This window comes from Phyllostomus discolor, chromosome 1 (assembly GCF_004126475.2).
Source record: "Phyllostomus discolor isolate MPI-MPIP mPhyDis1 chromosome 1, mPhyDis1.pri.v3, whole genome shotgun sequence".
NCBI classification, from domain to species: Eukaryota; Metazoa; Chordata; class Mammalia; order Chiroptera; family Phyllostomidae; genus Phyllostomus; species Phyllostomus discolor.
In genome coordinates this window covers 114,656,165-114,680,837 of record NC_040903.2, presented here as the reverse complement: position 1 = coordinate 114,680,837, position 24,673 = coordinate 114,656,165, and the positions used below count along the sequence as shown (strand labels likewise).

The window sequence follows — 24,673 nt, the reverse complement described above, 5'->3', positions numbered from 1 at the left end:
GTCACCCAGAAGCTGGGCTCAGGCTCAGAGCTGTCCCAAGTTCCACTGCCACATCTCCTCTCCAGCAGTTAATGTTCAGGAAAACCTCCCAGCAAACCCCCAAAGGCAAGGGTCCCTGCGGCAAGGGGCAGGTGAGAAGGGAAAAAGGGAGGGGAGAGAAGGCGGGGGTGGGGGGAGGCCTCTGGAGGACCTCCAGGTTCCTCTCCCAATCCTCCCACTTGCCCCACCCTCCATCCCGAGTCCTGCCCACCGGTACACCTGGACAACCCCTAGCCCCCTCCCCCATCTCCCGCCCCAGCCTCAGAGGCTCCTTTTCACACGCCTTCTGGGCTCTGAAATCTATTTGCTTCATCTTTGAGGGAATTCAGGAGCTTCTAAGTCACACGTGCCACCCCAGCCCTGTCACTGCCCTGAGGCTGAACAGCCAAGCTCCAGGCAGCACACAAACCCTGCCCACTGTCCCCTCTGCGTGCAGACCCACACCTGTCCCACCTGGTGGGCCAGCCTGGAGTGCTTTACCCCCACTCCGGCACCCCATCAGCCCCCCACCCCAGCCTCCTGTGTACACACTTCCATCGCCACAGGTTTATCCCATGTTTGTAGCTCTTGTTTGATTAGCTTCCCCGCTAGGCCAGGATCCTTGAAGGCAGGGAGGCCTGAGGCTGTTTCTAGCAAGGCCAGGCCTCCCAAGGAAGTGTGGGAGGTGGAGGCTAGGAAGGGGGAAGGCCGGCCCTAGTGGCGAGCAGAGCAGGTGGGTTGCCGCTGTCTGGGCCCCAGGACGAAGGCTTGGCAGGGAGTGCACTGCTCAGGAGCACTGGGGTCAGATCCTGTCTCTGCCTCTCTCTTGTTAGGAGCCCTCCTGAGGGCCAGTGAGAGGGTGTGCGATGCTCCCACAGCAGGACGCGCAGGGTCACAAGCAGGAGCCCTCACCCTCACCCCAACCAGAATGGCTTTGAAGGGAAGGAGCAGGCACAGGTAAATAAATAGCTTGTTTATTAGTAATATGTTATATCATTAAAGTGCATTGAAAAGAGATGCAGGGGCCAAAGCTGGAAGGCCACCAACCCCAGGCCCTGCCCCAGGCTGGCCAGACACACCAGAGAAGGCCCAGCTCTCTGCTGAAATCCATGGACAGGGCTGGAGAGCTTGGCCCAGGCTGTCCCAACAGGAATTCACAGTTTAGCCTTGGTTATAACATGTCCTGAGCTGAAGGTGGGAGGCTGGGAGCATGGAAGAGCAGCCCCTGGGGAAGGGGGCTGAGGGGGGGGGGAGGGACCCCCCAACCCCCAACCCCCAACGCCAAGGGCAGAGTCCTGAAACCTCCCCCTGAGAACTGGACTCCCTCTAAATGAATGTATGAACCTAGGTCTCAGTTTCTGCCTTCATTTTCCCGTCTCCCTCACCCCACCCCCTCCCATAACCAACAGGGGGGCTTGGAAAATATCCCCCTCAGCCTGAGCTCCCAGGGCAGAGCCAGCTCATGCCATCTTCTTGAACTCATGCCATGTCCCTGGACTCTTATCCCATGCCCGAGAGCCTCAGACCGGGACTGCCCACAACCCATCCCTTCCCAGCCCCTCCCTTTCCCACCCTACCCCAAGTATGTAGTTTTGGTATTTTCATACAGATGCAATCAGAAGTAGCTATACATGAAATATGCCTAACATAAAAATAGAGCTTTTTCCGTCCTCCTGTCCGGAAAGCAAACATCCTTCAATAAACATGCAAGGAGGCTGCCTTAGTGGGACCCAGGGCTGGTGCAGGGGCCAGAGAGGGCAGCCCTGGGCCTGCAGACATACCAGCCACTCCCTGCAGCAGCAGGAGGGAGGGTCAGGGGGCAATCTGAATATAGAGCCCAGAAGGACTCAGGCCTCAGAGTGAAGGTCCAGAAAGGGGATCCCAGCTCCCCTTTTCTAACCCCTCTTTGGCCCACAGGCTCTTGGGCTAGGAGCATCACTGCATTTATTCAAGTTCAAGAGGGAGTTTTTGAAGTCTGCAGAAGATAAAAGTCTTGGGCCATTGATGTCCCAGCTTCATAGCTGGTACCTTCATCCTCCTGCCACCACCACCCCGCCCCACCCAGGCCCAGCAGCTGCTCGTGGCCGGCCGTCTCCGGGCCTGATGTTCCCTGCTGAGCTGTGCAGTGCCCCTACAAGCTGTGGTGGGCAAGGAACTCCTAGCCGAGTGGCTCTAGGTATGAGACTCTTCTAGTGCCCTTCGACTGCAGAAGCCTACAACATGCCCCACCCAGGGGGTCCTAATGAACCAGCAGGCCAAGAGTGAGTGTTGGCAGGACAACCAGCCAAAGAGAGGCCAGAAGGGCATGGGCATGTCCCAGCAGGTGTTCGGCCTTGGCCTCATCCTCAGACAGCAACTGCCAGTGCTGGGCCTTGTGGAGGTAGGAGTCCTCCTTGGCCTCGCAGTAGTAGTGGCCATAGTGGCCATCAGTGAGGTTCTCGATGAACAGGACGCAGGTGGGGCTCTGGTGGCCGGGCTCACATCTCTGCTCCACCTTCTCACCATGGCGCCACCAGTAGGTGGCGTGGCGGGACTCCACGGGGCAGCTCAGGTAGTAGCGAGAGTTCCGGGCCAGGGAGACCTTCTGCACCGGGGCCTCATCTGGTGCATCTGGGGGGGGAGGGGGTGCAGGCAGCTGTGAGGAACAGCTGAGGGTTCCCAGGGCAGGCTGTGTCCTACGCCCCCCACCCCCAGCCAGGCCTCCAAGGCCAAGGTTTCTAAATGAACGCAAGGAAATGTGCTCCCAGTCTCCTTATTCTCCCTGGCCTCCTTCACCCCACCCCTCTTACAACTACCCCACACCAAGGAAGCTCGCTCTGCAGGACTATCCGGGGCCCCCAGGAACAGACCATGTTCCCCTCAGGCAGGGCGGTTGGGGCACGGCCATACCACCCTCATTAGACTAGGGCCCTGGGCAGGGCTAGATCAGGTACCTGGCTTTGAGTTGGGGCACTCTTTGTGTGGCTCTTCTAGATTAGTAGGCTGCAGCACTGCCCTGGAGCTGGGAAGAGAGAGGCTAAGTAGACAGGAGGCCACAGATCTGGCCCTCCCCCGTCCTCACCCCCCAACCAGTATCCACCACAGTGTCCACCAAGAGGAGGGTCTCACCAGAGTGGCCCAGCACCCAGCACTGACACCTCCTGCAGCCTGTCCACCCCACGTCCACTCCTGCTTCCACCTTCTCCCAGGGGCAAGGGATCCCAGCCAACATACCTTTGGGAGCTGTAGATGGAGACACAGTGGCCCTGGTGCCAGCCACAGTACGGGTCTCGGGCCATGAAGCAGCCATGGCAGCCCCCACCATAGATGTCACACAGGTCTAGGGGCACCTGGCTCACCTCCCATTGGGAGCTCACATACAGTTTCCGCTGGAAGGAGAGAGTAGGTCAGGCCAGGGCTCCCAGCCCCAACACTGACTTCTAAAGCCCCAGGCCACCGCCGGCTGCCTGGCAGGCCCTAGGGCCCAGAAGCTCTGAAAAGAACATGTGAATTACATGCAAAGGAGCTCTGTCCTCAGCTGGCCATTGCTGGGTAGCTTCACAGGACAGGACTGGGCATGGGGAGGCTCACCCGGTCAGGGTCCAGGGACATGTCCTGGATGGCGGCTGCATGACGAAAGGGCTGGATCTCCACGATGTTGAAGGCCAGTCTGCTTTCTCCCTCCCCTGACTCTACCACTTTGTGGATGGTGCCCCTGTCTGTGGGTGGGAGGCAGAGGGTCAACAGGCAGGCATCCCACCTCGGAGACAGGCAGCCTCTCTCTAGGCAGGACTAACCAGGAAAGACACAGGTGGGGAGGTTCAGGAAGTCATGGCTCCGGCAGGGGTCACAGGACTAGGTGAGGTGAGGTGAGGCTTCCAGCAGCCCAGGAAGTCCCCAAGGCTGGCCCAGAGCTCCATGCAGCTCAGAGGAAACTGGAAGAACAGGACCAGCAGTCCTGACACCCAATCACTGTGTCGGACCCATAGGCATCAGCATTACCTCATTCTTCCACATCCCTGGCCACGCGTATTATCTTCCCCACTTCCCAGAGAAGGCAAAGGGGCTCAGAAAGCTGAGCAATTTTCTCGAGGTCACACAACTGGTGACGGCAACCCAGAGGTGTCAGAACCCCATCCCTCAGCTTCTTCCATAACTCCCCTGCCTCCTGGACTCTTCGGGGATGTTTTCTTTAAATACACTTTTTATTTTGGAGTCATTTCAGGTTTATAGAAAAAAATGCAAAGACGGCACAGAAAGTTCCCATATACCACTTACCATTTCCCCTACGGTGCATCTTATGTAACTGTGGCACACGCGCCACAATGGAGCAGTACGGTACTACTAAACTCAGCGACAGACCTCACTAGGATTTCATGGTTTTTTCCACTAAGTGTCCTTTGTCTGTTCCAGAATCCAATCCAGGACTCCACATAGCATTTAGTCTAAGGGGATTATTTAATTTTTATAAAATCTTAAATCTGAAAAGAACCTTAGATTCTACACTGGGATCCCCAAAGTCACATGTAAGGCTGCCCACCTCCGAGAGCACTGTTCTATCCTCCACACCTGTCAAGGTCTAATGCGCAACCTGACCCCTGTCTCCTCCCAATCCCACACCATCCACTGTCCCAGTTTCCAGAATAGCCTACCTCCCTCCCCCTCCCTTCCAATTCCCCAGGGCATCACTTGCCCCAAAAAAACAGTCAGATGATGAGATGGTCACCTGCCTACGCCATTTCCTTTCGTTCTGCCCCCGCCAACCCCTGTCACAGGCACGGGAATGTGGCCCAATGCTTCTTTGGCCTGACAAGCTCCCAGCCCAGCTACTGTCCTTCACCTCCTTCCACGGCAGCCCAGCGACAGCCTCCCATAGCTCCTCCCAGCTGTGAAAGCCTCCACTCTCTGAAGAGGGCTCGAAAGCTTGATTTCTTATCTGGCCCCAGTTTTTTCTGCTGCAGGCTCATAAATGACATATCTCCAATGGCCCTCTGGGGGAACTGAGACAAATGCCCTGTCACTCAAGTATGCTCACCTCCCAGGTCTGCAGGAAGGGAGCCCACAGTTCCCTTGGCCCAGTCCCAAGCCTTCTGTCCTGGCTCCTGCTCCCAGTTCCCCATTGTGTGACCTCTCCTCTCCTGCACCCCAGTGCCCTGCCGTGCCCTGCTATCCCCTGACTGGCTGCAACAGCCAGGCCAGCCACTGCTGGAACAGGGCAAGGACAAGGACCCATGGTGCAGCCGAGACAAATGGAAGAGTAAAGAGGTGCAATCTTAGGACCCAGAAACCAGGCCTTGCTCTGTGGGAATGAATGAGGCCACTATGGCTCTGAGAAAACCTCAAGGTGAAGCAACAGCAGGAAGTCACATGGGAGGAGGGGTGGGTGCCTGAGGCCTAGACTGTATGGTCCCAAAGGTGCTAGCACCTGGGTGAGACACTGCCCTCTCTGATGGCACCACTGCCCACCCAGTCTCAGGGAAAACGTGGGGCCTGCCTACGCTGATCTCCACATCCACTCCCAGGAGGCCCCTTTGCCCCCAGCTAGGACTAGGAAGCTGCCATAAACCCAGCTCAGGGCTGGCTCCTCCATGGCCAGTGGCTTCCTGGAATGCAGGGACATCTCCCAGGGCATCCCACCAGCTTCTGGGGCCAGCAAGAAGAGGAGGTGCCCCTGCTGTCCTCTGCAAGACCGCAAAGGCTCTGACATCTGAAAATACTTCCTCATGTCTGACTAAATTCTTTGTATCCCACATTAAATGTTCCCTGTCACCTGCATAATCCCAAAGACAGGGAGAAGGTCCTATTTCCTCATTCTGCCTAGCAGAGGCCCACTGGATACCCAGTGGCCAGGTCCTTCCTCCTGGCTTTTCACATCTCTTCCTCCCATCTTCATGGGTCAGTGACATCAGGAGCAAAGCGGCACCCAGCTTTGCTGAGACTTGCCACATTTCTGCCTCTGAATCCTGGCACCTGCTCTTCTCCCACCCTAGGATGCCTTTCTCTCTTCCCTCTGCCCCCACCTCCTCTGGGGAACCCTCCTGCCTGATTCTTCTACAGCCACACATGCTAACTCCCAACAGCTCTCCGTCACTCAGTTCTTCCTTCCAGGTACAGAGATCCAACCATATGTTAATTACATTATTACTTATACCTTTCATATCCATTTTCACAAGGCAGACTGGGGGGTCAGGGTTAGTCCCTCACCTGTAGTGAGGTAAAGCACGTGGAAGGTCTTCCCATGGCTGGCGTGCATGCGGTGGACAACTACTTTCTGGTAGTGGTACTTAGAGTGATACAGTGGCGTTTTCAGAGGTCCCATGGGCTCCACCCTCTGCGCCACCTCAGGGTGACTGTCAGCTACCTGGAAGGTCTCTGTGGGTATCGGCTTCCGGCCTGGGAGGCACTGGACAAGGAGAGAAGGCCCAGGTCAGCGGGTGGTGGGGAAGTGGAGGGGGACGCGGACATCACTCACTGCTCACCTTGCCAGGCCGAGGGGTGGGAAGGCCTGTGTGGTAGCCCTTGAGTGAGGAAGTGCGGAAGACCTTGTCAATGTCACCAAGGGAATATACACAGACAGCCGAGTAGTTCCTGAGGGACAGAGAGACCACCTCAGAGAGGGCCCAGTACCCCCCACCTCCACTCGCCCAGGCCAGCCCAGCACCACACAGGGCACAACCACAGCCTTCCAACCCAGCTGCCCAGCCTGCGAGCTCCAGTGAAGACAGGGACTATCCTGGGGGCCAAGCCCAGTGCCTAAGAGTTGTCAAACACCATTGAAGGCAGGAGGGAAGAAGTGAAGCTCAACCTAATTACTGTCTGCTGCAATCTAAAACCTCAAAGGGATCACAGGGTTCAGAGGCCAGCCCCAGGGCAGAGGGATGCCCCACTCACACCCCTGTTGGGCAGGTCTCCCACCCCTCTGGGCACAGCCGCAGGCTGCTGATTCCCAGGGAGGCCAGACCCCACTGCCTCCATAGCCGGCTGGGTTCACCCACATGGGAGCCACAGAGCAGGGTCTGGGCTTCCCCACCCTGCCCTTGTTCCCCCCACACGCAACACTTTTGCCCGCCTTGTTTTCAATCAACGAGAGTGATTAAGAGGTGTGAATTACCAGAGGCAGGCAGCGCCTGACAGGCGTGATAGCACCCAGCATCCCAGAGGCCTCAGCAGCCTTTCCCCGGCCACCCAGCGCCCACTCTGAGCACACAGCTGGCGGACACACAGGCACTGCCACGAGCGAGCACACCGTGCACACATGCACACCACGGGGAGCAGACTCAGAAACACAGCGGCATGGACCTCTCCCTGTGCACGGACTGTGCTCCCACCCCAGTCCCAGCAACAGCCCCGGCCCTTGGGCCAGGAGTCCCTGCTCATGCCACACAAGCCACCCCTCAGCAGGGCCCAAGTCCCCCAATCCTTACTGGACACCTAACTATTGCCAGGCCAGCCCCAAGACAAGGGTCACTCACCAGGGGTTGGAGAAAACGCCATAGACCCTAGTGTCCCTCCACTTGCCATTAGGGTCGGGGAGTAGGAAGACATCTTGCAACCTGTTGAAGTTCTTGTTGCTGGTGGGGTCGCTGCACACCATCATGGCTTTCAGGAAGGTGTTCCACTTGGAGACCGACAACGAACTCTCACCGCCCTGGTCCCCCTGGAAGTGTGGAGGGACAGGAGGCCCCTCAGCACCCACTGGGCACCTGGCACCAGGAATGCCAGCCCCCAGGCTTCAGAGGAGGAAGGTAGGTTCTGAAGGGCGGGGGGACTTGCCAGGGGACCAGGCAGAGGTGCCGCATGACTCTGGCGCAGCAGTGAGGACCCGCAGGATGAGGTGCCGGGTCTGCCCCCACCAAGCAGATGAATTCAGACACACGTTTGCCCACTCACACATGCACATACACACAGGTGACATGCTTGCATATCACACCAAACCTTCTCACCAGTGAAATGCACACATGTAAACATACTTGTATCCTTATGCACATACTCATATGCATTCTCAGATAACTACACACTTGCACTCTGTCACACACACACGAGCCCAACCATCATTACCCACTCAGATGCACATGCACTCTCAAGCACATCATTTACTCTCACAATCCCACACAAAGAATCACCCACACATTTTACATACTCCTTCTCATGCACATGCATGCACATTTGCACACAGGTACTCACACACTCACACCTATTCATGTACAGACACACTCTTGCCCACTCAGCCACCCACTCACCCTGCACAGCTGGGCCACGCGGGACACATTGAGAGGGGCCTCGGGATTCTTGTCGGGGTTGTCCTCACGGAAGAAGTAGTAGATTTTGTCATCGTAGGCCTGGTCTTGGTGCACGATGGTAGCCTTAATGAACTGCGGGTCTGCCAGGGACACATGCAAACTGGTGTCAGGCTGGGGGTCCTTCTTGGGGGACCCATCCCAACCCTGCACACACACCCCCAGTCTGCACAAACCAGGAACAAATCAGACCTGGAATAAAACTTAGAACATCAGGCCCAACACCCCAAGGAGCCTGAGACTTCGCACCCCCACTCCACACCTGTTTTGCCCTCCTCCTGCAAAGATGTCATCAGCCCAGGAGCAATGACATCATGCATGGGGATTGAGGAAGGTCCCTGGAGGCCTTTATGTCACTTCTGCCTAATTGGCAGAACCCTAATGAGGAGGGAAGGGGTGCTGTCCCCACATGAGCTCAGCAGAGGGATATACCATGGCTCCCTGGGCCCCTGCTCTGGGTTTGGGGCTTCCTCTGTTTTGTTGGTACCAGCGTGTGTCGGGTCAATCCTGCCTCTGCATCTTTGCCTCTGCATTCCCCTGCTCCCTACCAGGCCAACCTCTCAGTTCTGGCTGCTTAGTCCTGTCCCAAGTCCCACTTTCCAGACAGGTCTGTGGCCTCAGCAGCCCTTGGGGAGCCTTCCCAGGGAACATAAGAATCCTGTCTGCCACCCTGGGCATTCACACCCTGTCCACCCCAGCCCAGCAGGCGCCTGACTCACTCTGCATGACAGTGTCACTGGTGTACAGCTCTATCTCGCCCTGGATGCGGCGGAACCGAGGGATCTTCCCATTGTATTCTTGCTTCCGGATTGTAGAGTACACTTCATCCCCTGGGCATGGTGGGAGGGGCACAGGTAAGGGCAGACAGCTCCTGGCAGTCCCTCTTCTGGGCCTGGGCCAGCAGACATGAGCCGACCACCCTCCCCCAGCCCAGGGCAGCAGCACGCTGGGGCCCTCCTGCTCTAGCTGCAGCCCTACCATCAAACAGAACCAAGGAGTTCTCATCCGGGCTGAAGGGGGCGTAACCTCTCCTCTCACCAAGCGACTCCGCAGTGCCATTCACCTGGGGGAGACCAAGGGGGTCAGACAGCCTCGTAATCCAGTGAACACTGTCTCCCATGGGCATCAGCTTCCCAGCCAAGATCCCTGTTCTCCCAAGTATTCTATACAAGGTGACACCAGGCTTTGAGTCCTCCACCTCCTTCCCACCTTGGGGGACAGAAACCCACCCAGGCCAGGCTCAGCTGACCAGGTGTGTGGGTAGGGGCCTTCTCACCAGGCTCCAGCAGCTGGGGCGCCGGGCATTGGTGCCGCAGGCCAGCAGCCCCTCGCCCCGCTTCTCCAGGAGTGTTATGTAGTTCTCACAGTCCTGCCCAGAAGAAGTGGAAGAAGAGAGGTGGGTTGGAGGCCTTGGCAGGCCCACAACTAGAACCCTTAGTCCTGGGAAAGAACGCATCAGAAGACTGAGCATGGAGGCAGGCAGCCTTTAAGGAGAGTCCAGAGCAGGTGCAGCTGACTCCAGCCCCCCAAGAACAGAGAAAGGACACAGGGGCCTCAGAGAAGGAGTATGTCTCCCACTCAGACTGGGAATCCTAAGGAAGGGCTGCCTCTTTCCTCCCAGACTGGGGCCCCCAAAGCAGGGCCAGCCTCCCTCAGATTCTTAGGGACTCCTATGCCTCTTTCAAGGAGCCCCGCCTCCCCTCTACACTTCCCCTCCTCCACTCACCCGCTTGTCTAGGCAGGATCCCTTCGTGGAGCCTATGTTCACCTGGAGGGGGTGAGGAGGCAGGAAGCATTAGTCCACCCTGACAGGGGTCAGAGGCCCTAGGTGCTTTCCATGCATCCTCTGGACAAGCTCATTGGATAGTGCATGTGAGCAACTAGGGCTCTGAGAGAGCGAATGATTCACCAAGACCACACAGGCTGCTGGGCCTGATACCCAGCATCAAGCCCCGAGCCCAGGGGCCAGCCAAGAAATCTCAGAAGACAAGGGCCACAGGGTTCTGGAGCTCAGCTCCCAGCACAGGCCTGCCCCACCAGCACAGCCTGCCAGGCCAGAAGGGTAAGCTCTGGGCTTCCTCCAAACTGCCCAACACCCATGCATACCTGGACTACCTTTAGGGAGCCTCCCCCAGGGACCATCTACGGTATATAATGGGGGGATGGGGTGGACTGATTTAGGAAGAGATGCCAGTTCCCTCGCCCAGATTCCCTGAGGCCCCTCACCAAGGCCAGAAGAGAGATAAGGGGAGAAACTGGGGGAAGGGCAGTGAAGGCCCCAGGCTTACCGTGTGCACAGAGGCGTTCTTGCCCTCGGGAAAGTTGAAGACGTAGACTTTGCCACGTCCACCCACCCACACGGAATCGCTGCCTGGCTCATGGAAAAGCACGGTGTGCGGCTCTGCCGAGCCAAAATCCAGCCGGTCCTTCCCTGTGTGGCCTGAGGAGGAGGAGATTGGCAAAAACTTAAGGCTAGACCCTGGGCAGGGAGACCCTGTCCCCCCTCCCAGGCACGCTGGCCTCACCTGGCAACACGGGCTCAGGTCTGGGCCGTGGCAGTACCAGGGCTCAGAGCTATGGGTAGAAGTGAGGGGTACGCTGGTAGGGTCTGGCAAGCAGCTGTCCCCACCCCAAAACCAAGGCCCCTACCCTACAATATGCGAACTCAGGGTGGGAACAGATTTAGGGACCCCTGGGGAGAACAGACCTCTCCTCCCCACTCCCACATACATGCATAGCTATTCCTAACGGGCTGGGCTCCAGCAGGAGGAACCGGGACCTCCAGCCACGCTCGGTGAGGCTCTCTGCTGCTCAGGCAGAGCAAGCAGCCCTCTAAGCACCCTGTTTAGAGCCCAGGTTCCCAGGAATCACTTTGTTCAGAACCCCATCCTCTCCCTCAGGAAGCTTTCTTCAGTCCCTCCGGGCCCACCCCAGCTCCTCAGTGAGTCAGTCAGCTTGCATTAGGGCTGGAAAGGAGCCTACATGCCCACTCCTCCCATTTCACAGCTGGAAAAGCAGAAGTCCAGAGGGGCTACACAGCACCAGGTTGCACGGTCAGTAGCAGATAGCGAACGAGAGCCCAAGCTCCTGCCCGCAGGTCGAGCCTGGCCTGGCCCAGCCCACTCTGGCCTGGTTTCATGGAGGTACCAGTTTGTCCCAGGGGTAAAGTTCCACCCTCCCTCCCCAGCAACCCTGGGATGGGGGTCCTTCACAGAGCACGGCCTGGGCCTTTAAACAGAAGGGCTGACCCAGGAAATTTTGCCCAAAAAAGGAAACTCCACAGCCACCGCCTCTGGGGAGAAGATATCTCATCTGCGGTGACAGTGCTGAGGTTGTCCTGGTTGCAGGACTAAATCTCAGAAACGGGACAGCTCACATGTTCCCACCTCTAACCAGCCTGGGCCCCCCCACCCCCTCACCCCCAGACCCAGCCTGACCAGTGTTTACTCAGCTGCGGCACACTCAGGGGCAGCCAGCTTCGCAGTGACACCCAAGGAGGACACACTCCAGCCCAGACAGAAAAGAACTGCCACTTCCAGAGCCTGCCCCAAATCCCTCTTGGTGCCATCTGGGCCACCCCTACTGATTCTGCATTCAACAGGGCAAGGAAAGCGACACACCATGCAACCCACATCTTCACTCTCCTTACAATACATCCCTGCATGGCCAAGTCACTGGGGAAATGGGGTCATATACTCTTCACCTTGTTGTGACCTTCCTCCCTGCAGAGGTGGAAACCCCTTGGGGACACGCCAGCCCGAGGTCACACTAGGAGGCCGGACAGACTGGCTAGTCCATTACTGAGTACTGGTTCTCAGGAGCGTTTAGGGAGATGCCAGCACTGTGGGCCACGGAGAAGTGCTGAGCTAGTGAGATGAGAGTCACAAACAGCCCCAGCAGCCCCGAGGCTCACTCGCCATCAGCCCCAGCTGTGCAGGGCAGGGGCCCAGTGCCCAGCTCTGTGCTGGGTGTTGGTGGGCATTGCTAGCCAAGGCTCAGGCTCCCAGGTTCCCCCTCCTTTCCAGCTGGGGTAAAATTAGAGTGCTGGGTCAGCAGCCCAAAGATACAAGGCCTTCCTGACTCAGCTCCCACAGCTCCCCTTTCACCTACAGCCCACAGCCCAGCCGGGATCCAGGCAGTCAGCAGCCCCAGCTCCACTCCCACACTCCCAGCCAGCCAAAGGCCAGGAAAAGCTGTGTGTCTCCATCTGGAGATGTTGGTTGGGCTGGGCAGAAGCTCTGAACCTCCCAAAGGCTAAAGGGGAGGAGCCCTACCCTTGGGCCATGCCAGCCATCTCCACCAGTCACCTCTGCCAGCACCAGCAACAAGGCCACAGCCAGTGTGCAGCTCTGGTCCCCGGAAAGAAGCACCAGAGGGAGCCCTGATGGAGCCCTTGTCTGAGGGTCACAGCTCTGCCCTGGGAAGTCTGGTCTGATGGGATAGGCAGTGGACAGGCCCTGGAGAGCAAGGTCTGAGGGGAAACCTACCCTGGAATTTGGTGCCAGTCAGGCACATTAAAGCAAGCCTCCACAGTGCTCAAGAGAAACTCTGGGTGCACCCCGTAGAGCTGCACGTGAAGACCTTGAGGACATAGAGGGCAGTGAGGGCTGCTGCGGCTGCTGCGGTGTGGGGGCACTGCAGCACCATGGCTGGGGCTGTGCTGCACAGAGCTGCAAGCCTAAGCCCTGTGTCCCTTGCACCCTGGCTCAGGCCCCTGGGGTGCTGCATGGAGGCAGAAGAACCAACAGGAGCTCAGGAGCACTGGCTCCCTTGACCCCCAGGCTCCCACCTCACTGCTCTGCACCTGGTGATATGTATGGGGAGCATGGCACAAGCCTGGCCCCAGGACCTGGACTTGGCCCATTCTCTACCCCACCCCAGCCCCGCTCCCACATAGCCCCAAACCCTCAAAGGGCCTGATTGTGCCAGGGAAGTGTCGGAGTGGCAGCAGCTCAATGAATACATGAAAGGAAGCTTTGTTCAGGTCCACGGGAGTGGGGGCTGGGGGGTTCAGGGGCAGGAGGGCTGCCTGGAAGTGAAGGCAGCACCAAGCCTTTGGACCAGGATCCATGGCCTCATGTCACCAACATGGGGCCACAGCGGGGTCAGCCTTCAAGGCTCTGCCGATGCAGAGCAAGGCAAGGGTCTGCCCCTACAAAGGCCAGTCAGGGGAGCAAGTGCCACATCCCTAAACGTATCCTTTTGCTTCCTTATGAATCCAAAGAGATGGGGAGGCAAATTAAAGCCCGATGGATCAGGAACAGGCAGAAAGAATTTCAGGCAGGGGAAACGGGCCAGGCAAAGGTGGGAGAGCTGACTGCATGGCCGCAGAGAGACCTCAGCAGAGATCAGGAAGATGGGCTAAGGCCGCCTGTGATGGAGGAGGGGCGATGCTGCGGCCCAAAGGATACACCAACGCACTGCCTATCATCAGTCTCGGCGCTGCCCCCCCTCCCTAGGAGCAGGGCCCGTGTCCCCAAAGCCACCTTTCCTCTAGTACCCACCTCCCGACTCCTCTGCCTGCACAGCCCCCTCTGCTTCCCGTCGGATGTCTAAAAGGAGCACGTCTGGCACCTGGCACCGTGTCTCCCCGCTTCACTCCCCAGCCTGCTGCATTAGTGGCTGACTAAGTGGCAGCTAAAAGCTCCCAGAATAACCAGGAGTTCAGGTAGGGGAGGGGGCTAGGGGAATGTGGATGGGCATGGCCCCAGAGGCAGCTGGCTACAAGACCCCTCCCCCCACCCGCGTGTGATTCCAATCCGTACTCCTTCTGGACCAAGGAGCAGCACACTCGGCGCCCCAGGCCCAGCAGGACTCCGTGGCCTCTCTGAGCCCCCACCCTTCTCAGAGCTTCAGGACTGGCAAGGCCCGGGCCCAGGCCTGGCCCGGCCCCAGCGGACATGAAGGTCAGGAAGATGGCTGCGCGTGGGAGGCAGCCTCCCCAGGCACAGCCCCCAAGCTGGGTTGTCCTGGACCTCTGACCCTGTTGGAACTGATCGGAGCTGACTCCTCTCATGTTCCCCACCCTCCCCCCACTGTCCCAGTGGCCGACTGGCCCCGAGGTCAGTGTGGACTTCTTAGGGTGGGCTCTCTGAGAGCAGCTTGCCGGTGGAGCTCCACCCTGCTCTCATACGCTCTGGGTGATGTCACCATGCAGCCTGTGCTGTCCCCATGTCCTCGTTGCTGGTGAAAGAGGGCAGCCCACAGGGAAGGCAAGGTGGGAGCCGGAGGGTGGAAGTTGTCCCTGAAGGAAACAACAGGACACAGTCCCCACAATCTGGTCTGGGCAGGGACAGCCTTTCAACCTGACCCACTGACCCAACAGGCCTTGAATGCTAACCTCAAGGAGTCCTCAGATTAAAGTCAGCATGGAGGCTGGCAGGAATTCAGACACCCAGAAGGAGTCAGGCTAGCCTTCGGCTAGGAACCCAGCCACATCTGGCAGGACCTGTGCCCCACCCTCACCCACCTCAGACCCTTGCCACCTCAGACCCTTGCCTACCATACAGCTGGTGGAGAGCAGAGGAAGGCTCACATGGAGCCCAGTAATTAGCCTGCACCTCTCCATCCTTCGCGTCACCCCACTGGTTAAAGTGGAAGGGAAAGGTTCTGAACAGACATTGAGCTGAGGGTGCATAGAGGCCAAAGAGGCTGTGTCACTGGCCCAAGGCACACAGCAAAGAAGGGAGGGGCAGAGACAGGTCACAGTTCAGGGTTTCTGGTACTCAGCACCCAGCTCCAACCCCCTGGGACCATACCCTGGACTTATTTGGGAGCCTCTGGATTTGCAAAAAGCTATATATCACCTTCTCCCCACTTCTCCAAGTCACCTTCTTCTCTCCACCTTTCCCCATCCCACTAGGTGATAAGACATTGACCTGATAATTGACAGGAATCATCTACATAGCTACCTTCCAGGTAGGGCACTGATCTCCAGGGGTCTTTAGCAACCAAAGCCTTAAACTCCAAGGAGTGACTGAAGGTGGCACACAGTGCTGCATCAGAGCAGTAGAGGGAAACCTTTGCACTGGGATGGATGGAGGCAAAGGCACAAATGTTTTATCACTTTTGTCTCTGCTGATGTGGCCAGGGATGAAGGAATGAGCAACCACTCCTGATAATCAGAAGCCCAGTTTCCAGAGGGGCACCGGCTCGCGCTAAGGAGGGCCTATGGTTGTTGTTCTGGTGCTGGTGACATTCGGCATCGGGCAGAGCAGAGTCCCAGAGAGCTGCCTGGCAGGGGCGGAGCCGTGTGCCAGACAGGTGGCAGGCCCTTGATATGGTGCTTAGCTCCCGGGCGATGGGAGCTCTGCCTCTCTTTATCAGCCAGGGAACAGAGGGGTGCATCTTCCTGCCCTCCAATGTCAGCCGTGGGTGGGAGGGGAGGATATCTCATGTGTGGGCTCAGTCCTGGCTCCAAGAAGCCTTGAGCCCCTTTGGCAGCCAGGCAACTGGTTGACTGTGACCGTGACCAGGGGCTGGGCCTTCCTGACCTCAGTTTCCGATCCATTTTCCTCCTCTATGGATCGGAAGGGCTAGTACTTGCTAAGGTATAGGGGTTTTTTTTGTTTGTTTGTTTTTAAAAGATTTTATTTATTTTTAAAGAGAGGGGAAAGGAGGGAGAAAGAGGGGGAGAGAAACATCAATGTGCAAAAAATACATCGATTGGTTGCCTCTCGCATGCTCCCACCTGGGCACTTGGCCCGCAACACAGGCATGGCACCCTGACCGGGAACCGAACCAGCAACTTTTCAGTCCACAGGCCAGTACTCAGTCCACTGAGCCACACACCAGCCAGGGTTAAGGTCTAGGTTTTATTATCCACCATTGATCTTAGAATAAATCACAAAACAATCAGGGTTAAGTTCATGGGGCATTTTTGGAAAGTGTGTGATTGTGAGTGCTGGCCAAGTAAGGGACAGCTTTCTGGAGGTAGAGGCAGCAGAAGAAGCCACATCCTTATCTGCCTACACTGACTAGTCCACTAAACTCCCCCAACCACCCTGCAAAGAAGGAAGACAAGAGTCTGCAAACCCATTATATAGACAGAAAAACTAAGGCTCTTCCAAGGCATCTTCTGAGCTACTGTGCTCAAAGGACCAAAAGGCTTGGTTGGTGAGGAGACCAGTTGGGGCAAAGGCTTGGAGGGAAGGCTAAAAAGCAAACTGTGGGGGAGCTGAGCCGAGCCAGATTCAGAGGCTCAGGGAGACCCAGCTGCAGCAAAGAGGGCGTGCCAGGCCCAGGGAAGGCAGGAGACCCAGGATGAACACCGTGTCCTATCCACCTCCACCTGCTCTTCGGCTCAGCAAGTTCTAAAACCCCAGAGAGAAGCTAAGGTCGGCTGGTGGTTCCTTCAAGGGAAACAATGAATAGAGGTGCAGGGCCTGTCCTTGGGCCCAGAGCCAGGGCAGGGGTGGCAGAGGGGGCAGAAGATGGTTAGCAGAGGGAGGGAGGCAGGACGGGAAGACCGCTGAGAAACAGAAGGTTCCCCAGCTCAGCCTTAGCCTGGGCCAGCAGTGGGTGGGTGGGGGAAGCAGTGCCAGGGCAGCCAGTTAGGGAGAGCTGGCAGGGGCTGGGCTGCCGGGGCTGCTGCATTGCATCAGAAACCAGAGGTGCCAAAGGAGGAGGAGGATGGTGGCGATGACAATGATACCCCTGCCTACACCCTAACCGTTCCATAGCACCTAATAATATATGCCAGACACTGTTCTAAGTGATTTTTGGACATATTAATTCATTTAACAATCACTGAACTCTTATGAGGTGGGTTCTCGTATTATCCCTGTTTTACAAATGAGGGCAGTGAAACACAGAGAAGTTGAGTAACTTGCCCAGGATCACGCAGCTGTAAGTGGTGGAGAGGAGCTTGACACTCAAGCAGGCTGACTCTGGAGTCTGTGCTTATAGCCCTGTGCTCAGCAGATGAGTCCTTGGAAGCTTTCAGGTCAGCCCTCCCCATACAAATGAGGAGGCTAAAGGCCCCGAGAGGGCGCAGCTTTGTCAGAGGCCTCTTGGCCAACAAGACCCTGACCTCTATCCACATCGCCCTAAGGAGAGTGTGTTTAAGTGAGCGTGGGCATACAGGCTGGTGTGGGGCGTGTGGGTGGATCTGGGGGTGCAGCACAGTACTGTGTGCTGACCAGCATGACTAACTGGGAAGATAAGTCTTCTGAGATCTCTGCCCAGAAATAGAACACATTCCGTGTTCTGTTCTTGGGCAGACCACAGTGAAAGGCAGGGTATACTTACAAACCCTTCTTTAACACACACCCAGCAAGCTTCCCACAAGCCAGCACTGGCTAAAAACAGTTGCCTCTTGGGTGTGGAGTGTTTGGAAAATAGTATGGAGATTTCTCAAAAATTAAAAGTAGAACTACCTTATAACCCAGAGATTCCATCTCTCGATATTTACCCAAAGAAATCCAAATCACTAATTCAGAAAGATATATGCACCTCTATGTTCACTGCAGCATTATTTACAATAGCCAAGATGTGGAAACCACCTAAGTGCTCCTCAATGGATGATTCAATAAAGCTGTGATACATACACACAGTGGAATGTTACACAGCCATAAAAAAGACTGGGACCTTACCATTTGCCACAACATAGATGGACCTAGAGGGCATTATGCTAAGTGAAGTACTAACTCAGACAGAGCCCTCGCCGGGTAGCTCAGTTGATTAGAACATTGTCCCAATACACCAAGACAGACAAGCGGAGGGAGGCCAAGAGCTGAGGCCAGGACTTCTGCAGAGTAGGTTCCAGGAGAAGACACAGCCCTGATCCCAGCTATGCCCATCTCACTGCACACCCTTGGCAAATCCCTGCCACCCCCGGCCAATCCAAAGCTATGGCTGGGCACATGGGGGCAGCTGAGATAGTAGAGAGAATGAGGACTGGGGTAGGAGACACCTTAGAGTAGGTGCCCAGGCCACTAACAGGGCACCAGGTGCTGAACTTATCATGTTGACCTTCCTTTGTCACTCGGGCCCAGATGTGCCGCATGCTGCCCCACCACCGCACACCCTAGCCCCGGCCGGGCTTGGTTCTTCCCCCTCGCCCAGGACGCCTTCCCCAGTCGTCCCACTCCTCCCTGGCCTTTCCTGCTCTCACCCCACCTGCCACCACAGTCCATGGCTGTATCTGCGGGTCCTTCCTGACCTCTCCAGGCGCCCTCCCCTGACTGGCAGCAGGCCTCGCTCTCTGGGCACCGGGGTGCTCTGAAAGAGCAGACCCCAGGCCTCGCCTCCTCTCTCTCTGAGAAGGGATGAGCACATACCTAGGCCCGAAGGCAGGGGCTAGCTTCACTGCATAATGGGGGCTGCCCTGGGGGGGGCTGGCACAGAGCCCCTGACTGGAAGCAGGGGCTGCAGGAGGCACTCAGGATCAGCCTAATCCAGGTTGCTGTGAAGGTTAAACCCAGATTAGCCCAAGCCGTGACACAGATGGATCGGCCCTGAGACCCCTGAGGCCCAGCTGCCCTGAGGAAGAGCCAGAAGAGGGGCACCGAGCTGGCCCAAATCTAAGATTCTGAGGGGAGGAAGGTCATGGCCTGTGGGGCTCCTGGGAACAGACAGTGCCGGGGCAGGAAGAGCCTGAGCCAGCCAGCCGAGGAATAAAGGAACTCAGGGAACCCCAAGCCTGGGGACAGAGCATGATGGCAGACGGACAAACGGAGGGAGGCCGAGAGCCGAGCCAGGGGTAGGCTCCAGCAGAAGACACAGCGCTGTCCTCCGTTTCCGCATCTGTGGAACTTGTGGTTGGCTCAGCTGATATGACGCTGCTTTTTTTTTTTCTGATGTCCGGAACTCTACCCCATCAGGTTGTGTGGGTTGAATCCATCCAAGAAGGCTCCTCGGAGGAAGTGAGATAGCACTGGCAGGGAGGAGGAGGAGGAGGAATGGGGTGCAGCGAGACATGACCAGTAGGGCAATGGCCCTGAGGCAGGAAAACACGGGTTGCTGAGGAGTGGTGAGGGGGGAAGTACAGAAGAGAAGGGGTAGGTGGGCCTGGGCTACCCTGTAGGATTGGGGAAAGTGGCAGCTCTGTCTCTGTGTCCCAGGAGAAACTCGCAACACAGCGACACAGAGGGATGAAGGGCCTCACAGAGGCCAGGGCACAGTCGTGAAGACACAGCAGGGCCAGCCAAGACTGGGGAAATAAAGGGCTGGGAGGCCGACTGGAGGGGAGAACCACCTCTACCCTCATACCAGAGGGGCCAGGAGGGGATGGATCTCCTGGGCCCTCATGGCCCAGGCTAACTAGGGAAGGGGAATGCCCATTTTGTGGGGGCCAGTAAAAGGCCACAGTCCTCCATGCTCTAAAAAGGACCCCTTCTCCCCCACACTGAGAGACAGAAGGCTTGTGGGACAGCCAGGCTTTGCCAAAAAAGGAAATCAAGAGAAGGGGGAAGTTTCCAGCCCCAGAACTGCCAACCAAAGCAGAGGAAGTGTAGTCAGTTTCTTGAGACATCTAGACAGCCCCGGAGTGGCTGAAACAGTGACGTGGGGCTGAGGGAGGAAGACAGGACGTCAGAGGGGACCACAGCAGTCAACATGAGGGCCGCCACCTTCCCTGGGCTGAGCCTCTACTTCCCACCTGCATATGAGGGGCTCTGGCCCTCCTCATAAAAGGGTGCCCAGCTTTCCCTGCTTCTCCCAGCCAGGGACTGATCTACCCCCACTAGAGAGGTGAAGGTTCCGGAAGGGGCAGCTGGTCAGAGGAAGGGCGTCTGCACCCGCACCCCTTGACAAGCGGAGCCTGGCTGCGGCTGGAGGAACTCTCCCCCTTCCATGGAAAGTCTCTGCTGAAGGCCAGGCCTCAGCTGGAGAATCCCCACAGTCAGGAGTCAGGGGGAACGGTCTTCCAGGCCCCAGGCCCAACTTCCCATCAGGAAGCTGTGACACCGGGGAGGCTTCCCCTGACAGCCACAGTCCTTCCTCTCCTCTGCAGGGATGGCTGTGGAAGGTGAGGCGGCTGAGCTCAGACTTCCCTCCTACAAGAAACCTTCCTGGAAACCTGAGGTCAAGGCACTCAATGTCTCCCGTACTGCCCCCTCTGCCACATTTCATCACAACTGCAAGTTGACCCGCCTGTTCCCCATCTACACTGAGAACTCTACAAACTTGAGTTTCTCATCCCTGGATCCCAGAGCACAGCCTCTGGACCAGCACAGGTTGGCCCCAGCAAATGCAGAATGTCAAAAATGCTGAAATACTATGTCTACCCTTCAGGCCAAAAACCGATTAAGGCACTTCCTCTATTCTTTGGCTCATGAGAGAAAAAGATAGGAAAGAACATGAAACTCAAGGATTTACCCTCACTTTTCAGGCTTTAATTTCTCCTCATCACTAAGATTTGAACAGACCACCAAACCCTCTGCCCATCCCAAAGAGGCAAGCATCCCAGAGGGTCACGGAGCTCAGCAGGAAGCTCCAGGGCATCACAGAGCATCTCTCTCATCTCTGCCAGCCTAGGACTCAGCCTCTCTCCTCCTGGAAACTGCCCCCGCCTTGTTCTGCAGGGGATTTACCCTGAAGGTGAGAACACATCTTAAATTCTCAAGGGGACAAGGATTTCCACTGGAAATGCTGATGCCTGGGGAGCCCCAGCTGTGACCTCATCCCCTGGAGGAGGTCACAACAACCCCTGCCTTGGGGACTAGCCCCGTAATAGCTCCCCCAGCAGCCTCCAAGTCAACAACAACATCCTGTTGTTGGACTGGACAAGGGAGGGGCAGAACCAGCTGGGCAGGTACAGACTGAAGACTGAGCTCTGTTTCTCCTTGGCAGCAGGCTGGCTCTGTCTCTGACCTTGGGGACCAGGACCTTCCAAGCTTCTCCATCTCCTCCAACCAGGGACAGAATGGGAAAGGGGTGCAGAGCTTCCTCAGGCACGCCAGTCTCCTGCCCTCAGCTGGAGCACACTCCTCTTCAGCCCCTCCTTGGAGGGAGGTCAGGCCCAAACAGTTCTACCTTTGCCTGGCCCAGTGTCAGGGACACCCCTCAGGGAACAACCTCCACAGCCCTTCCTGCTCTGGCGAACTCTGAGGGTGTGGAGGTCAAGGGCACCCAGCAGGTTAGCGCCAGCACATCTCTCTCTGCCCAGAGCTGCTGAGCCGGGACTCAATATGCTGGAGGTCTCTCAATAAAATAAAACTTAAAAAATAGCTAACTAACTAAATAAATGTGCATATACACACACACACACGCTGGAGGTCCCAGCCTCCCTGGACAAGTGTAGGCTGGGACCCTCCCAGGACTCCCCAACCTAATTAATCTTCCCCCAAGGTGAAGTGGTCCAACAAGCAGAAAATTAATGACAGAGAAGAACCCCCCATACCTGGTCCAGTCCCCATACCTGTCTTGACTTTAAACTAAACCCCCGGCCTATGCCTCATAGAGAAGTGGCTCTGGAACCACCATTATCCTTGGTCTGGTTGTTCTTCAAGGCCACCCCCAACTCCCCAGCCCTCTGGTAGACAGGAAGGAGGCCAACACTACCGAAAGGCCAGGAGGGCTCTCCTCTCATCCCACTCCTGGGCTTCCCCTGCCCAAGCCCATTCCGTCCATGTGTCACCCAGAGGAGATAGGAGGCAGCTGTCAGCCAGCATATACCATCACCAGCTGGTGGTCCCGGGGGACAGGCAGATGGCAGGGTCTGTCTGACCAGTGGGGTGCCTGGCACTGATGAAGAAGACCCCAGGCTGCCCTCGGACACGCCAGGTGAGGGGTGGGCAGACTCCAGCAGAGGCCATTAGTGTACTGCCATGCAGAGGGCACAGCCGGTGTGGCTACTGGAGTGAACTGTGTGCAGGGGAGAGAGGTGGAGCTGCACTGGGAGACTTGGAAAGTGGGCAAAAGAACCTAAAGCAGCTTCCAACAGCCTCAGGGTGGAGAGGCTAAGTGCTGGGGAAGTGCATATTAAGTGCTAAGAGAGGGGCGTGTATTAAATATGTGTGTGGGGGGAGAGGTCCTGGGAAGACTTGGGGGTGGGGGCAAGCAATGGCAAATGCAAGGGGTTTGGTGCGGGGCAGGGAGGGGGATTCTAGAACACTCAGATATGGTCCTTTGGCCCCCTTCAGAGGGCCCAAATGCTGGGCTGTCCAGGGCAGCCAAAGGGTCTGATGCAAGGCAAAGATTCTGGGAAGGCAGAGGAAGCCTAGGATGCAGGTGTTCGAGGTGAGTAAGCGGCCAATGTCCGGCTGCCCTGCTGCACTCCCACCTGGAATACCTCAGGCTGAATAACAAAGAGTTAGCCCCCAGAGTCCCTCCCTCCTGGCCAAGGAGTTGCCTAAATCCTCCCCCCGCTCCCTAACCCAGCGGTAGCACAGGTTCTGTGCCAGATCAGAGGCGGCGTCTGCACTGCGAGCTCACACGTGCCCAGTGACCTTGGGCAAGTCACAATCTCTCTGCTGCAGCTGCAGTTTGAGCCACTGGTTTTGTGTGAGCTTTTCCCCCTTCTCTCTGCTAAGAATACCTGCCCCAGATAATGCTCAGGCCCTGGCAATCCCTGCAAACCGCCTCAGGCATCAAAGGGCCCAGACAGGTCTAGACCCGCAGCTCCAGACCAGCAGGTCTCCCCAGCCCCCACCCCGAGTCCACCACCACCACCACCACCACCACCACCACAGGGGGCCGCAGATCCGTCTAATTTGGGGATCGAACCCACTCGTCCTGGGGGCGGGAAGCATTTACGTGCAGTGCAGGGGAGGGAGCTCAGTCCCTCAGGGCATAAAGCCTCAAACCCCACCTAGCCGGCTTTCTGGCCCATTGTGTAGGGGTTTTAAACTTCAGTCACCCCGGAGGCAGACTCTCGGGTCCTTCAGGCTCACACAGCTACCGCAGCCTAACAGCCGCACCCCCGCCCCAGAGCCCCTACCTGGGGGGTTCCAACGGCCGCGCCCCGCCCAACAGGCAGTGCCCCCCACGCTGGCACCTATTCCTGGTGACAACTGCCACGTGCGGACGTGGTGGGGTGGGGGGGAGCGGCAGGTGCAGGTGCCGGCATTGCAGAGGTAGCGCCCAGGTGCCCCAAGCCTCCGCACCTTACCGCGTCCCAGCTCACCACAGGGTGCCCACCCTTTACCGCCTGTGCTCCGGGCCGGGACCGGGCGGGGGCAGGCAGCAGGGTCTTTGTTCCCACAGCCAGAGCGCAGCAGCGGCAGCAAGGGGTCCACGCCTCCCCCTCCACAGCCCTCCCCCCCACTCTGGCCCAGCCCGGCCCCTGTGCGACAGCGGAGCCCAGCCCGCAGCTCAGGAAAGGGGACCTGGGTGGAGGTCCCACGCGGAGAAAGGGGGGTCTTGACCAGTGGCCCAGCGCTGGAGGACCGAGAGCTCCTCTGCGTGGAGAGAGGGGCCCGCTCCCTTCCCCAGTGCCCCGGCACTGCGGCTCTCAGTTGTGGGCGCACTAGCAGTGACTTAGCCGGGGCTCCAGCAGCCCCCCACCCCCGCCAGCTCCCCGCAGCGTTCCTGCCACTCCAGTGTGTCAGCACGCACACTCACACTCACACGCACACTCACCCAGACACGCACGCTCCCCGCGAGGACAGCCCGGGACCGCAGCGCGCCGAGCCGGTGCCACACACTCTGCACCCAACCCGCGGACCCGCGCTCTGCCCGCTGCGCGGCGCCACCCACCTTTCCAGACAGCATAGACGCGGGGGTCCCATCCTCGCGTGGCCGTGGGTGCCGGCGGCCGCCCAGAGCAGCAGCAGTAGCAGCCGCAGCGAGAGCCGGGACCGAGGCGGCCGGCCGGGGACGCGGGAGGGCAGGACGCCGAGGGCGGTGCATCCGGGCAGAGGCGGTGTCATCCCGCGGTCCCCGAGCGACGACGGCGAGCAGAGCTGCCCAGACTGAGCCGGCACCAGAGCACAGGCTGATACCAGCAAGAGGCGGAGTCAAACGCGTGACCCCACCCCGCCCCTCCCCCGCCCCTCTCAGCCTCTGTCGCCTCCGGGCTACCCCAGGGGGGCGCAGTGTCCACCGCCAGGGGAACCTTCGCCACCTGCTCCCCCGCACTTCCACGGGAGAACCCCGGCGGATCCGGGCAAGGCAGACTTGTGGTCGTCTCTGATCTGCGGTAGCCCCAGTCCCCTCTCAGGGCCTCGGATCCACTCCCCGCAGCCGGTGATAGGGCTGGGCTAGGAGTCGGAGAGGACCTCTCCGACAGCACAGCACAGACGTCTACGTGTACCCGCCAGGTACCTCGCTAATGGCCAGCTCAGTGGTTCGGACCTTGAAGGCTGCGGTTCTCGAGGGCTGGCTGGCCCGAGTGCACAGGGCTCCCTCTGAGCTGACAGCTTCTTCCTAAGGTGGCCGAGTGGCAGAGCTGCGATGAACTGTGGGGAGCACTCAGCGCCCCATCATTGCTCTGCTGT

At 58.0% G+C, this 24,673-nt stretch overlaps 1 protein-coding gene across 1 annotated transcript; it reads right to left on the bottom strand.

Moving 5' to 3' along the window:
* Window positions 1-976: 976 nt before the first annotated feature.
* Window positions 977-24,106, bottom strand: SEMA7A (semaphorin 7A (John Milton Hagen blood group)). Its single transcript, XM_028507718.2, is given in 15 exon segments — window positions 977-2,619; window positions 2,952-3,013; window positions 3,232-3,386; window positions 3,589-3,716; window positions 6,202-6,400; window positions 6,477-6,585; window positions 7,470-7,654; window positions 8,238-8,377; window positions 9,014-9,124; window positions 9,273-9,357; window positions 9,571-9,663; window positions 10,021-10,062; window positions 10,583-10,734; window positions 23,934-23,958; window positions 23,960-24,106. Coding segments are annotated over 15 exon segments (1,995 nt in total). The 3' UTR covers window positions 977-2,257.
* Between the last annotated feature and the right edge of the window lie 567 nt (window positions 24,107-24,673).